This window comes from Lolium rigidum, chromosome 6 (genome assembly GCF_022539505.1).
Source record: "Lolium rigidum isolate FL_2022 chromosome 6, APGP_CSIRO_Lrig_0.1, whole genome shotgun sequence".
Taxonomy (NCBI): domain Eukaryota; kingdom Viridiplantae; phylum Streptophyta; class Magnoliopsida; order Poales; family Poaceae; genus Lolium; species Lolium rigidum.
The window spans coordinates 19,440,837-19,456,972 of NC_061513.1; the positions used below are offsets into that span (position 1 = coordinate 19,440,837).

Consider the following 16,136-nt stretch of genomic DNA (forward strand, 5'->3'; position numbering starts at 1 on the left):
TTCCAACTTTGACTAGCAAATCCGAAGCATATTTCCCTTGAGTAAGGACAAGACCATCTGAAATTTTCTTTACTTCAATGCCCAAAAAGAAATGTAAGTCTCCCAAATCTTTAATAGCAAAGTGTATATTTAAATCATGGACTAGTGTAGAGATAGCCTGATGTGAAGAGCTTGTAACTATAATGTCATCCACGTATACGAGGACAAACACCATGATACCTGACTTGTTATAGATGAATAGTGATGTATCTCCTCGAGAAGGTTGAAATCCGAGTTGCTGAAGTTTGTTGCTCAAACGTGAATACCATGCTCTCGGTGCCTGTTTGAGACCATACAAAGCTTTGTCCAATTTGCAGATATGATGAGGGACATTGGGGTCTTCATACCCAGGAGGTTGCTTCATGTATACTTCCTCTTCCAGAACGCCATGTAAGAACGCATTCTTGACATCAAGTTGTCGAAGACTCCAACCCCAGAAACAGACAATAGCCAAAACAAGACGAATAGTAGCAGATTTAACAACAGGACTAAAAGTGTCCTCATAATCGATACCATATCGTTGTTTGAAGCCCTTTGCTACCAAGCGGGCTTTGTACCGTTCTATAGAGCCATCGGAATTTTTCTTGATCTTGTAGATCCATTTGCAGTCGATGATGTTTTTGTTGCCATGATGTGAGGGAACTAGGTGCCACGTCTTGTTCTTCATGAGGGCATTATATTCTTCGTCCATCGCCTTGCGCCAATTGTCATTTTCCAGGGCCTCGGTCAGATGTTGCGGTTCGCCTGTGTCACACAAAAAAGAATAACGAATTGTACCGTCAGTAAATTGTTTGGGCTTACGTATTCCCTTTTGGAGCCGAGTGCGTGCCGCAGGTGGAGAAGAGGTTGCTGTAGAGGATCCTAGATTTTCCGGTCTGGTTCCGTTCTCCGTAGGTGATGGGGACGTGCTGGTACCGCTCCGGCTCAGAGATGCGGTCGACGCGCCTGACGGGGACGCAGCCGCGCTCCCAGACGCGGTCGCTCCGTGACCCTCCGTGCGCTGCGGATCCTCCCGAGCGGGCCCGGCTGCTTGGTGTGGGCCGATCGTCGAGGCGCGGGCAGGTGCGCGAGGCGCGGTTGGTGGCGACGAAGTGGGCCCTCGTGACGCGGCCGTTGGAGAAGGCGTGGCTCCGCGCGGTGTGGTGGGCTCAGATGCGTCATCCTCGGACGCGGAAGGCGAGGAACAACTGCTGCCAGGGGAATCTGCCCCGGATCCCGCGCCTGACAGCAGATCTGTACCGGGATCGGTGGCGGTCGGCCCATCAATTTCTGGCATAAAATGCCCTTCTCTTTCTGCACTGTTTTGACTCGGATTTTGACCATTTTCCTCCAAATTTTCGGCAGGTATCTGCAAAGAACTAGCAGCAGGCATAGGTGAAGCAAAATTAGGCATATGGTTATCATCATTCGTACCCCCAGATGCGAGACCAAGATGACTAGGTAGGAGAAGGATTTCTTTTCGGAGAAGAGCGCCGGCATTTGGATGAAGAGTGGCAAAAGGAAAAATGTTTTCATCGAATAAAACATCGCGAGAAATGTAGACACGACCAGTAGATATATCTAAGCATTTTACTCCTTTGTGTCTTGGACTATAGCCGAGAAACGCACATTGTTTTGATCGGAATGCTAGTTTGCGAGAGTTGTATGGACGCAAATTTGGCCAACAAGCACAACCAAAAACACGAAGGGATTTATAATCTGGCTTTGTTTCAAGGAGACGTTCTACTGGGGTAGAGTTATTTATGGTCTTGCTTGGCATGAGATTTATGAGATATGTGGCAGTGAGGAAAGCTTCGTCCCAAAATTTTAAAGGCATGGATGCATGAGCAAGGAGAGAAAGGCCAACTTCAACTATATGTCGATGCTTGCGTTCAGCGGATCCGTTTTGCTGATGAGCATGGGGACAAGATACATGATGTGTAATGCCAAGCTTTTGGAAGAAAGGATTTAATTTTTCATATTCTCCTCCCCAATCAATTTGCATGGTGACAATTTTCTTATCAAATTTATGTTCAACAAAGTTCATGAAGTTGTGAAAGACATCAAAGACATCGGATTTCTTTTTGATGAGATAAATCCATGTAAATTTACTAAAATCATCAATGAAACTCACGTAGTATTTGTAGCGGCCTACGGATGTGGGCGCTGGACCCCATACATCCGAGAAAATTTGTTGTAAAGGGGTGGTTGATACACTTGCGGAAATAGGATAGGGAAGTTGATGACTCTTACCTTTTTGACATGAATCACAAATTATTTGAATACTAGAATTCTTGGAATATGGAAGACAAAATTTATTTAGAATTTGTTGAACAACTAAACTTGATGGATGACCTAGGCGACTATGCCATTTCTCAGTGGTGGGCTTGATGACGAGGTTGACTTGCTTGGGTGTGTGAGACGATGATGATGAAACGATGGGATAAAGACCTCCTTCACACCATCCCTTAAGAAGAATTCTCTTCGTGGCTCGATCCTTAATAAAAAATACCAAGGGTGAAATTCAAGGAAGGCATCATTATCGAGTGCAAGTCTATGAACAGAAAGAAGATTTTTAGTGGCACTAGGAACATGAAAGATATTTTTTAGATGAAGGTCACGATTTTGGGTTTGAATAGATGAATAACCAATATGACTAATATGCATACCTTCACCATTTGCCGTGTGTATCTTGTCTTTGCCATGATATTGATCACGGATCATCAGTTTCTCGAGGTTGCTGGTGATGTGGTCGGTTGCACCGGTGTCGGAATACCAATTGGTATCAACACCATAAGCAGCATTTACCTCTCTCTCATTGTTGTTGTCGTTGTCCGCATAGCGCCACCAGCATGTGGATGCGATATGGCCATCTTTCTTGCATATTTGACATGGGATGTCGTCGCGGAATCGAGGTGGTCCTCCACCACGTCCACGTCCGCGTCCATGTCCTCCTTGTGGGGGACGGCGGCCACCACCACCATTCCTCCATCGATCTTCATCATGACGGCCACCGCCGCCATTCCTCCATCGATCTTCTTCATGACGGCCACCGCCGCCATTCCTCCATCGATCTTCCTCATGACGGCCACCGCCGCCATTCCTCCATCGATCTTCTTCACGGTCGCGGGGACGACCATGATAATTTTTCTTGTAGTAGCCACGACCCCGGCTTGCGGAGTTCACGGAGGACTCGAACCCCTTGGAATCACCACCGGATAGCATTTTTTTTCGCATATCAGCAGCACGAATTAAATCATGGAGGTCGCTCACCGTGCAGTTTGTCATTCCATTGACCGACGCCCACACTCCATCGTATTCCTCGTCGAGGCCGTTGAGGATGAGGTCGCGGAGTTCGTCCTCCTCGATGGGGCGGCCGGCGGCGATGAGCTCGGTGGCGAAGCCCTTCATCTTGGCGACGTATTGGTCGGCGCTCATGTTCAGCTTCTTGGTGTTGGAGAGCGCCCCACGAAGATGCGTGACGTTGAGCTTCGACCTTGACATGAACATGGAGTTCACGAGGTCCCATACCTCCGCAGCGTGCTCCATGCCGACGGCCAGCGCGAGGATCTCCGGCGACAGTGTGCCGATGAGGTAGCTCAGCACCTGCTGATCCCTTGTGAGCCACGTATCGTACGCCGGGTTGGGCGTCGATGTAGCCTTGCCATCCTTCTCGGTGGTGATGTTCTCCGGCGGCTCCGGTTCCTTCCCATCGACGAGGCCGAGCATGCGAGCACCACGAAGGGCTGGCATGACCTGAGCCTTCCATAGGAGGTGGTTTGTCCGGGTAAGCTTCTCCGCCGGTGGGTTGCCGAGGAGGCTCCCTGCGTTCATGGACGACGAGGCCATGGGCGATCTCTGTTCTTCTTTCTTTTCTCACGATCTCTTTTCTTTCCTCTCGTTTTTTTTTTCGGTTTAGGATGTCACGGAAGAGGTGGCTCTGATACCATCTCAAACGTTTGTGGAATCGATGGTTTGCCTCCCATCGTTTGCGTGTTAATAAATAAGCCAAGAGGCAACGGTTACATAGCAATTACAGGAGCGATCAAGGGGAGGCAATTAACGATCGCTACATCATCGTGATCGACTCGATCATGGCACAACGGGCAGATCGCTAATTGCCTTCTTAATGGGCCTAATTACTACTTGCCATCTATACCAGATTAGCCTTATAAGATTGGCATATTTCGGTTTACACATATGGCAAGAGTATATTTCCTAACAATATCATGGTCGCCGCTTTCTCGACTCATTCGTCTCTGGCGTCCCCGATGGCTACTTCTACTATGCGGTACCGCTAACCTCGCGCCGTGGCCTACTCCTCGTGCGTCTCAAACCGCACCGTCTAGGCACCAATCCAGATCCGAGCGGTGTGTTCCTGGCCGTGTGTAACCCGCTCAGTGGCACGGTCCATGCGCTCCCCCGTCTAGGGCATTATTGGGACTTCCAACAGGGCAACGAAGTCACTGGCTACGCCCTACTTACCGCTGCCGACTGTTCTTCCAGCTCAAACGAAAATGAGGTGCAGCGGCGGTCCGGCTTCTTCAAGGTGCTAATCGTTACCATCGAACACAGGCAGGGGTGCTACAATCTCCACACCTTCTCGTCAGCCGACGAGTCCGGATGGAGCACGTGCTCCGGTGTACATGGCATCTCCGCGATGCTCAGGCAGCATAATGTTGTCGTGCTCCGTGGTGTGGCACGCTGGCTCTTATGCGGCGCGGCCGGAACCTACACACTAGATGTCAACGCTGAGACTAGCCAGGTCTCCTCTACAAAAATGATGGGTGTGCCAACCTATAGCTTCCGTAGAAATTTTTATGGCAAGCCATACCTTACCGTCGACGGTGAGGGGAACCTCATGGTGCTCCACCTATGGAGGGACGGTCTACGGTTAGAGATCTCCACGTCACACGACAATGGGAGATCCTTCGAATCTTCGACGCTCGCGCTAACACAACCAGATCATCAACGACAGAGTAATGTGACTAATCATGCATACACTTGCTTCGGAGAGAAGTGCGGCATGATGCTTGTCAAGGTCAACCATAGACACATCTATATTGCTGATGTCAAGACTTGGGTGATGAGGGAGGTTCCGGATTGGCCAAGAAGTAATGATATGAACCACAGAAAGATTGTGCCCTTTGAGATAGATTGGCGGGCCTTCTTTGTTTCTCGATTTGCTGTTTATTTAGGGTTTAGTGTTTAGAACCATTTTTTCTTGTACACTTAAGAACCACTTTTGGTATTTCTTGTAAATTAATTACGGGCCGGGGTGGTTCTCGGATTTACCGGGAGTCTACGCACTTAAAAAAATAAAATCCGATTTAATGTTGGAATCATTTCCGGTCACTTTCAGTGAGATTTCATCAAAATTCATTAAATTTCAGCGATTAAGGTATACACTGAAATAAATATGTTTCGGTCAAAATATCCATATATTTCAGTAATACACATGTTTCAAATAATTTTCGAAATATTTTTTAAATATGAATATTTTGATGAATTTTAGGAGAACTTTGGCCCTTCCGCGGAAAGGAAAACCGAAATCTCTGGAATTTAGTGATTTCGGTAGTGAGTGAAATATTTATGAAACCGAAATTTAAAACCATGGCCACCAGTAAATTGTCCGGTGCTAGATGTTGCTGTTGTGCGGATCGGTTCTATTACTTGGCATGCAGCCACTTCTAAGCTATCGCCAATTCACAAAAGACCATCTTGCTATCTTCCAAACATTTCGAGCAGGACCCCATACATAGATAGCGCTAGTCCCTGCTTCTCAGCACCACAACATCTCACCTCAACCGTCAGCTCAGACCGAGACAAGCCGATGAGCATACAAGTGCCCCTGCTCACCGCGGGGCACGACAAGGGCGGAGAGAATTCCGCGGCGGCGGAGGCGAAGCGGCTGCTTTGGCTGGCCGGGCCGCTGGTGGCAAGCGGCCTCTTTCGGAGCGCGCTCCAGATGGTGTCCGTCATGTTCGTTGGCCACCTCGGCGAGCTTCCCCTCGCCGGCGCCTCCGTAGCCACCTCCCTCGCCAGCGCCACCGGTTTCTGCTTCTTCGTAAGCACCCTCAACTCAACCCGGCACAATTTTATTGCTACGCATGAGCTGACCGATCTTCAGATTGGCATGTCGAACGCCCTGGACACGCTGTGCGGGCAGGCGTTCGGCGCGCGGCAGTACAACCTCCTGGGCGTCTACATGCAGAGTGCGATGGTGGTGCTTGCGCTCGTCTGCGTCCCGGTGGCCTTCGTCTGGGCCTGCACCTCGCAGATCCTGGTGTTCCTCGGCCAGGACCGGGCCATCGCCGCCGAGGCCGGCGCCTACGCGCGGTGGCTCATCCCGTCCCTCGTCCCGTACGTGCCCCTCGTATGCCACATCAGGTTCCTGCAGACGCAGAGCATCGTCCTGCCGGTGATGGCCAGCTCCGCCGTCACGGCGCTAGGGCACGTCGGCGTGTGCTGGGTGCTCGTGCACAAGGCCGGCATGGGGAGCAGAGGCGCGGCGCTGAGCAACGCCGTCTCGTACTGCGTCAATCTGGCAATACTGGTTGTGTACGTGAGGGTGTCGAGTGCCTGCAAGCGGACGTGGACTGGGTTCTCCATGGAGGCGTGGAAGGAGCTGCGACGGTTCACCCAGCTCGCCATCCCGTCCGCCATGATGTTTTGCTTGGAGCAGTGGTCGTTTGAACTGCTCGTGCTTCTCTCCGGTCTTCTGCCCAATCCAGCCCTTGAAACCTCTGTACTGTCGATATGGTTTGTGATCATCATTAAGCTAGTTCCTGCATTTAGTACTGCAATTTTTCACCGCAATGATCCTTGTCTCTAAAATAAGTTTTGTACTGGATAATTCTGCAGCCTTAACACTGGCGATCTCATCTTCATGGTGGCGTCCGGTCTCTGCACAGCCATAAGGTGTGGTGTCTTCATTCAGCCAGCAACATCCACTATGCATGTTTCTTTGTGGATTGAACTGATCTATGTTATTCCTCTGATCTGAAGCACACGCGTTTCGAACGAGCTTGGTGCTGGCCATCCACAGGCAGCAAAGCGGGCAACCAAAGTGGTCATATGCATGGCATTGTCTGAAGGATTGGTGATTGCCATAACAATGGTTTTGCTACGCAACTTCTGGGGTTACGTGTACAGCAACGAGGAGGACGTTGTGAGATACATTGCTCGGATGATACCTATCCTCGCCATATCGTACTTCATAGATGGCCTCCACAGTTCTCTCTCAGGTAAACAATTTCTCGTTTCAGGCTGCCGCCTCATATAATCGAGGCCCCATCTCAGTCTAGAGCAACTTTTTTTCCACGGGAAATGAACCATATCCTGTGATATCACAAATATTTTAAATCAACCATCAGGTGTTGGACTGAACAATCAGGAACATATGCTCATTGTCTGAAGGTACTTTTCAGGTGTGCTAACCGGGTGTGGCAAGCAGAAGATTGGCGCTCGTGTCAACCTTGGCGCATTCTACTTGGCCGGCATTCCCGTGGCTGTGTTGCTTGCATTTGTCCTCCATCTAAATGGAATGGTACGGAGCACTAAAACTCTCTCAGCACCGATCTATTTTAGCACATCCACTGAAGTGTTCAAACCTGCAAGACTGAAACCACTTTACTCTTTTTTCACAGGGTCTTTGGCTAGGTATCGTCTGCGGTAGCATGACCAAGCTTTTGTTCCTTCTGTGGATCACAATGTGTATAAACTGGGAGAAAGAGGTAAGTTTTTTATGCATGAGGCATGTGTTTCCCCATAAGTATAGTATGGTCTTGGTACTTGTTTTGGACTGCCAATTGTGATGCATCTACTTGTTCAGGCAATTAGGGCAAAAGAAATGGCGCTGCAGTCATCTCTTCCGGTAGCATGACGACATAGTATGATGCTGCCATGTCATGCTCCTTAGCTCACTAATGAAACCTCCACTACGGCCGGTTGCCTTATGCATTAAGGAAGGACAACTCCACTAGGATGGCTTGATTTCAGCATTCAGGTTCCTTCCACTATGAATAAGGGCTTTGTTTTCAAACTTTATTTTTCTATTGACTTTATGGGCTGTGCGCATCTTGTTATGCAGAGTATGAGTGTAAAGTCTGTTGTTTGTATCGACTTGATGCGACTTTTAAGATCATAAATCATTTATAAAAAAGATATCTAATAGGATGACATTAAGGTGGCTTCTCCTTTATTGTAATTGATACTGTATGTCCTATCACCTTTGAATTTATGTAAAAGATGGATGCAAATAAATAAACAAGTGTAAGCTTCTATTTTCAATCACAATGGAAAAAATCTTCGCTCCATATACGTCCAGGCCCTTTAGACCTGTGCTGCAAGGAAATGCTCCAGAGACATAAATTATGCATGTATACCTCATATTTTAACACACTAGTACATACAGTATCAGACAATCACACACAGTTTGAAATTATCCACCCCACAAGATTTATAGAACCATCAATACCGGGGTTGAAGATGAGGCGGGACATCCCACATGGTTTCTTCCCCATGTGTGAAAGGGCTGTCACCCTTCACTAAATATAATATAGTTAGAATGGGTGCGCCTTCACACACAAGTATGTTATATTGGTATTTTTGGAAGATTTGTAACGAAAAAAATGTGGTTGTGTGCGTTTTGGGAAGATCTCTAACGAAACAAATGTGATCGTGTGTGTAATGCTCTTTTCGCACATGGTTAGTTTAAACCACCAATTTGTTTGATTCCAAACATTACACATGTTTTCTTACTCTGTTAATTATGTAGAAATGAGGAAGTGAATCAGTCACATAATTAAAGACAATAGATCAAATAGGCGTCCTAAGCATAGGTACTTACTCTTTTATTAGCACGAAAGGGGCATCATGGAAGAACATAGACACTTTTTTTCGATAAAGGAAATATATTAATATCGAAGGATACCAAATACACCCAGCCTCTGCAACAACGCAATGCCCTAAAACATTACGGATGCACACAGCCAAAAAATAGAAAGAGAAAACTAAGAAATAAAAGTTCCGCTACAACATCACAGCCCTATCAACAGTAATACAACCACCACCAAGACAACACCTGAAAATCAGACTCTTCAAAAGCGACGCCTCAAGAAGGAAACAGTGCACCAGCGCCGCTATCGCCCGATCAAAGATCTTAGATTTTCACCCTGAAGATAGTCTTCGCTCTCAAAACAAAGCCTTCAACAAGGACATGCCAGGCACAACCAGTTAAGGTCAGACCTTCGGTTTTCACCCTAAAAGGTAAGACTCTGAACTTCAAATGTGTTGCCGCCCCCACTTCCATACCACTGTTGCTAAGTCCGGAACACCAAGCAAGCCCCTCAACAGCGCAAAGACTTGAACCTCCATTAGCTAGTCCTCCAGTCCGGCCTTCATGATAGTCTCTTCTTCTGACTTCACCATGGATCAACTGTCACTTGGTGTCACACAGAAAAGAGCTTCGCGCCGCTCCCTCCAGACCAATCGGTCGGAATAAAAGCATGGGTGCGCACGACCGAATACCACCGATCTAGCAAACTCCAGGCAATAAAAGCACTGTTACACTTGCCGGCTTCCGGTAGGTCTTCCTCTTCACGCAAGAGAGGCCCTAGGACCGCCGCCTTTATACAGGTCGGACCCCCACGTCGGCGACCATCCCGGGCTGGCCACTCCAACCCTCCACCGACGACACAGCCATCGCTGGCTTCCACGCTTCTCTATCTCGCCGCTGGAATGCGGTGATAGATCGATAGATCCACCACCACCAACCGCAGGCCGACCCTCTCCGGCGAAGAAGAGGGCCACCTCCACCGTCGAACCCAAGGCTGCTGCCCCGGGCGACCTCGAGTCGCGGGAGAAGCCCGAGATCGCCTCCAATCACCGACGAGAGGCGGGGGGGGGGGAGGGGAAATGGCGCAGACCATGGCCTGGCCGCTGCCCACCACCAGCCCCTGTCGGTGTGCTGCGGGGGAGAGCCGACGGGAGGAGGGGTCCGTAACGCAGAACGCCGCCGCCGCCCATCACCATCCGTGCAGGCCGGTCCGCCGTATGCGCCGAGGAAGAGAGATCACGTCCGCCGTCCACCACACATCAACGAGGAAGGGCCCCCGCCGCCGCCACGCCCCGTGGGTATTTGCCCCGGCGGCGCTACCGGCGGCAGCGACGGTTAGGGTTGGGAGGGGTGGGGTGCGGGAGAGGGGAGGGGTGCGGGAGACAGTTGACGCTGGAGTTTAGTTCAGAACAGAGACACTTAAACCCCCAAGATCATGCCGTGCTAATTAAAAAAATGAGGCATCATTAAAACCCACATGACAATGCTTGTATGAAAGGTAGACACTTAAGCCTGTCAATTCAGCACAATCTCCTTCCTGGTACCTTACATCCGCCATAGCGACAATTGACTTTTTTTGACAATTTTACCGTAGGAGAAACCCCTACGATGTAAGTTTTATATTAAAATAGAGAATAATTACAAGGGGAAACAAAACTCAAAGGGGGCAAGAAGTGGAAAAAAGAAGACTCGGGTCTATACAAAAAATAGCAACCAATCAACAAGAGGTTGAGCTAAAGCTGCCTTGACTTTCAAATGATGCAGCAACAAGTCTTTTTGGAACCTCACTTTCCAACGTGCAAACGATGGTCAATGAATTCACTTCTCTTCTTCCATATGGTCCAAGAAGAACAAGCAGTAACTTCCATAAAGAAAGGACTTGTAAACGCTTGTTTGACTAGAATAAAACGTTCACTAAGCATCATAGAATTATCTCATGAAATATTCAGCTCGGCTCAACACTGTTAAGCAAATAGACATTCAAACAAAAGATGATCCTAGGTCTCCAAAATTTGCAACTAACAAAGAACACATAAAGTATCTGAATCAGTGTTCCATTGATTACGACACATCATGCCCAGTATTGAGGCAATCATGCATGAGAAGCCATCGTCTAGTTTCATCTTAGAGAGGGATCTTTTTTCAATAAAGAGCATATATTAATATCGCGTAGATACTAATTACATCCCGCCTCTGCAACAACAGTATGCCCTAATGGCATAAAGAATGCACACAGCTAAAAAAGATAGAAGAATTACAAAAAAGAAAAGCCCCGCTACATAGATCGAAAACTCTAAACAACAACTCTGACACCACCAAAATAACACCAGAAGATCAGCTTCTCCATAAGCGACGCCTCCAAGAAGAAAACACTGCACAAACGTTGTCGTCGCCCGATCATAGATCTTAGGTTTTCATCCTGAAGAAAGTCCTCTCTCTCAAAACAATGCCTTCAACAAGAACATCGCCATACACAACCAGTTAAGGCCAGACCTTGGATTTTCGCCCTGAAAGATAGAACTCTGAACTTCTCCTATGCAGTCGCCCCCACATACAAATCAATTTTCGAAGTCACGAAGCTCCAAACCCATTCCACCTCACCACCAAGATCCGACCACTATTGCTCTTCCACCGACCTCGGCTTTCATGACCTTCTCCGCCAGCACCATGGAAAGAAAACTCTATGATATTAACAACCAACGGAACTTCGAAGCGTTCCCTCTGAAACCAAACGGTCAGACGAAAAACATGGGTACGCACGACCGAAAGCACCCAATCCAGCAATCTTTAGGCATTGATCGCACAATGAATTTCGCCGGCAGGGCCTTCCGGAACATGACAATCCAGCCAACCCGGCAGGAAGAAGCATCCGACCGATCTTCACTTGGCGGAATCCTAGGAAAGCCATCATTATTCATGCCAAGCCGAGAAAAATTACGAGACACACAAAGACGATGCCTCCGACAAGGTAACGGTGTCAAACGACACCACCATCATCCACCAAGACCGAGGTCAAGGTGTGGTTCTCACCGGCTGCCCCGTCACTCCAAGCGCATCTGTGTCAGGATCCTCACCGCTGGAGATCAGTGTTGGATTCCAAGATCCACCACACTCGATCCCATCTTGGCCTTCCTCCTCCGGAGGAGAACGGAGCCACGGCCATGCCCGGGGCCGCCGCCCCGACGCCTAGAAGATGCAGCAGCGCTGGCGGCCGTCGTCGCCGTCGAAGTGGAGGTTGAGACCTCACCACCGCGAGCAGCTCCGGCCGACGTCACGCCACACATCTCAAAAAGATACAGAGGTGTGGAGGGCGCCGCCTCTCACCCCTGGCTGCTCCCAGCGGGCGCCCCGCCGCCGCCACGCCGAGCAGCCTTTGGCCGGCAACGCCTTTGGCGGCGGCGGAGGGAGGAGAGGGCGGAGGAGAGGGCGCTGGAGGGGCTCATCGTCGGATTCCCTGGGCGGCGCGGTGCCGCCGCCGCCAGGGTCGTGTGGGTCGCGTGGGTGGGTTAGGTTCAATTAACTCCACCCAAAATCGAAATAAATACTAGATAAAATCAGAAAATATGAACTAACTGCCAGGGTCGCGTGGGTCACTTGGGTGGGTTAGGGAGGGATCTAGGCTTCCAAATAGCCCGCAGAGCTGCATCTTGGGGTAACTGTCCGAACATGAAGTTTTAAAATTTGGAAGGAGCATAAGTAGCACAACCCTAGACAAAACTCCTAGCTCGTTAGGATCCATGTGAAGCTCAGTATCCATGAGACATCTTGTAACTCCTAGGATTTTTCTACGTAGCTAGTGTGGCAATGCAGAGTGAGAAGTGAGTTCAGTGCAAGAAGCCATTGTTGCCACATACAAAGTTTCATCAAGAGCATAAAAGAACAATGCGGAAACTTATCACAAAGTAGCTCACCATCAAACCAAAAGTCCATCCGAAACAACAGAGTAGCCCATTGGGTAATACTTCTAATAATACCCCGCCAACTTGAAAATATCTCGCCACCTGAATGAACCTCTCTTTGACTGAGCATGAGGTCCAGTATCACCATATAGGGAACAAACTAGTTTTACCAGGAGAACAAAAGATCAGAACAAGCTAAGAAGGTTACATGCCGCGTGAGAATTGATAACACAACACAACTAGAACAATGGCTCGAGCAGCAACAACCAACACCAGGAGAATGCAAGAAGAAGCCCCTACCCCTACTTCCTACCCAGCCTTGGCAATATTCAAATGATGCATTAAGAAAGTACTTCCTTCGATTCATATTATCTGACTCAAATTTATCTAGATACAGATGTATCTAGTAAATAAACGCGATAGGTACAACTATATCTAAATAAAATTGAGTCAGTTAATTTGGACCGGAGGGAAAACCATGTCTGATTATTTAACCAGCTCGAATGTTTCTGCTTGAGTATAAGTAGCTCTTGCGGGGTAGTTTTGGAAGATGTAAATACACATCTGTGCCAGCTGAGCGAGTACCTTGGAATTCTTTGTTCATAATAATATTCTCTTTTGGATGAGTAGTTATTTTTTGAGAACTCACGGAAGAGCTACACGTCATTATATTAAGCTTAAATGAGAATAACTGATCCAATTTATGAGGTAAACTGAACCGAAAACCCTTGCACACGAAGCATGCCAGCGAACGAACCCACACCTAAAAACATGACAAGCACACACGCATGGCCCAACCACCTTCCAAGAAGCCCCAGGATCAGGACACAAAGCATCGAGGCAATCACAAAGGAAGCCAACACCTTGAAGGAGACCAAAACTCTAGGAAGGAAGATGTCGACATGCAGCCCACCAAAAGTGCCTAGAAGAGTCGGCGGGTGAACAGTAGTACCTGACCGGGCCTGAGGAAGCATCGTCAAACAGATGTCGGCACCAGTGTACATTGGGTCCTCCATGGAAAGGCTGTTTTTTGCAGTTCAATAGAATAGCCGTCACTCTCATGTCTGTGGACAGGGTGTAGAACAGGCACGCCGACACTCTGTGTCACGTTGGTTGGGCTCCCCAAGCCATATTGGCAGCCATTATGACCACTAAGCTCAAAGGCAGCCGAATCGAGGCATCAACGACGGTCGAATCGACTTTAATTCGAGATTCTGATGGATCGGCTTCTGAGACGTTGGAGTTCAATGGCGCCACTGCCCTGCACCTACCGCAAATATGTATCTAGTTATCCCTACACTAGTAGAAAACAGGCCTTTGGCCAGACACCTTTTGTCCCGGCCGTGTCCTGGACCGGGACCAAAGGCCTGACCACGTTTCCCCGAAAACGCCCAAGTGTACGGCATCTTGTGTCTCCCCTCTCTTCGCGGTTGGGGAACCGAGATTAAAGGGCCTTACGGGCCAGGACTGAATGCCCTATCTCCACTAGCGCTAGCTAGTGCTTGCCCGCACAACGTCAAGTCCAATCCTGTTGTGTCTCCCCTCTCTTTTCCCACTCTCCCCAACCTTGGGTGGTCTCGCACTTGGCCACCGAGGTCGCCTAGTATGGCATCCTCCTGCCACCTGAAGTGGATGTGCCGAAGGGCTTCGGCATCAGCTTGGGCAGGGTTCCCGTGCCGCCACTTGCCAAACGGAAGGACTTCGGCTCGAAGGTCTTCCAGACCCAGCAGAAGGAGGCGCTATGGCTTGACCAAAACTACGATGCCAATAGCGACTTCTGGATTGCACGATTTCATGAGAAGGTGAACCAATTCGACGACAAGCACCCATCAGCGGAGAAGAACATGGCCAAGTGGATCGCATTCTGGTCAAGGCCCGGCTACACTGTCAAGTACGTCATCATGAACGCTCGTCGCGTTGCCTTGATTCGGTCGGCGACAGAGGCTGGCATCGTTAACCTCGACTTCGACAACTAATGCTAGAGTTTTCAATTATTGTTCCATCTAAAAGTTCTTTAAATATAATTGAAAGTCGCATGTTACTTTTTTGGAACATTTTTACTGGTGGTTTCGGTGGGCTTCCTATATATTGGGAGGGAACGTGTGCCGGTGCCCTTATACATAGGACGCCGGCTGGAGACGCCCTTCCATGTTTCTCCCAGTGGTGTCGGCCTCCAAAGTACGTACGGAGTATGAAAAGTCCGTTCAAAAAAAAAGTACGTATGAAAAGTCTGAACTCGCATGCCGATGACCGGCCGTATCCGTATAGTACTGTAGTCGCCTCCAACTGGTTCTTTTCCAAATAGGAGAAACAGGTACACTCTATCCGACTCATATACCAGACTCGTGAAAACCAATATAGATAGTACTATTGATCAGCTGTAATCGGAGGCTCAATCATGGAAGCCCCGTATGACGTGGTCCGCGAGATCCTCGTCCGCGTCAAGGACGTGACTACGCTCTTCCGCTGCGCCACCACCTGCAAGGGATGGTGCAACCTCCTCGTCGCCGACATCTCCTTCCTCCGGCGCTGCTTGCCGCAGGACGACGCGCCATCCCCCTTTTCCGGCTTCATCGCCCAGCGACACTGGTACGCGCCGTGCTTCGTCCCGGTGCAACCACATCCGGTGTTGGCCCCCCGTCCGCGTCCGGTGCTGTATAATGGGTGTCGCTTTCTCGACTCGTTCTTCCCCGGCGTCCCTGCCGGCTACTTCGACAATGCGGTGCCTCTAACCTCGCGCCGCGGCTTACTCCTCGTGCGCCTCGAACCGCACCATGTGGCCGACGATCCTGAACCGAGCAGCGTGCTCATGGCCGTGTGTAACCCGCTCGCCGCCACGGTCCAGGAGCTCCCTCGTCTAGAGCATTATTGGGATTTCGAGGAGGGCAATGAAGTGACCGGTTTCGCCCTACTTACCGATGCCGACTGTTCTTCCAGCTCCAACGGCACTGGCGGGGTGCAGCGGCCGCCCGACTTCCTCAAGGTGCTAATCATTACCATCGACCATAGCCAGGGGCGCTACAATCTCCACACCTTCTCGTCAGCCGGCGAGTCGGGATGGAACACGTGCTCCGGTGTCCACGGCATCTCCGCGATGCTCAGGCAACGCGATGCCGTCGTGCTCCATAGTGCGGCACACTGGCTCTTGTCCGGCGCGACAGGAACCTACACGCTAGATGTGAGCGCCGAGACCGGCCATGTCTCCTCTACAAAAATGATGGGCATAACAATCTATACCTTTTGTAGAAAATATAATGGCAAGCCATACCTTAGCGTCAACGGTGAGGGGAACCTCACGGTGCTCCGCCTACGGAAGAACGGTCACTGGTTAGAGATCTGGACATCGCACGACAGCGGGAGATCCTTTCAAGCTTCGACGC

The 16,136-nt window shown here is 49.5% G+C and overlaps 1 protein-coding gene across 1 annotated transcript; it reads left to right on the forward strand.

The window, feature by feature from the left end:
• The first annotated feature begins 5,848 nt into the window (after positions 1 to 5,848).
• On the forward strand, positions 5,849 to 8,310 carry LOC124665810 (protein DETOXIFICATION 16-like). The gene is made up of 7 exons (XM_047203183.1): positions 5,849 to 6,085; positions 6,149 to 6,780; positions 6,883 to 6,939; positions 7,027 to 7,265; positions 7,449 to 7,567; positions 7,668 to 7,754; positions 7,853 to 8,310. Exons 1-7 carry the CDS (start codon positions 5,852 to 5,854, stop codon positions 7,901 to 7,903), a joined length of 1,419 nt encoding a protein of 472 aa, XP_047059139.1. The 5' UTR covers positions 5,849 to 5,851; the 3' UTR covers positions 7,904 to 8,310.
• The last annotated feature ends 7,826 nt before the right edge of the window (positions 8,311 to 16,136 follow it).

Coding starts and splice junctions, on each gene's coding strand:
- LOC124665810 (XM_047203183.1), top strand. CDS start 5,852: ATGAGCATACAAGTGCCCCTGCTCACCGCGGGGCACGACAAGGGCGGA. Junction 6,781..6,882: donor ACCTCTGTACTGTCGATATG/GTTTGTGATCAT, acceptor ATAATTCTGCAG/CCTTAACACTGGCGATCTCA. Junction 6,940..7,026: donor GGTCTCTGCACAGCCATAAG/GTGTGGTGTCTT, acceptor TCTGATCTGAAG/CACACGCGTTTCGAACGAGC.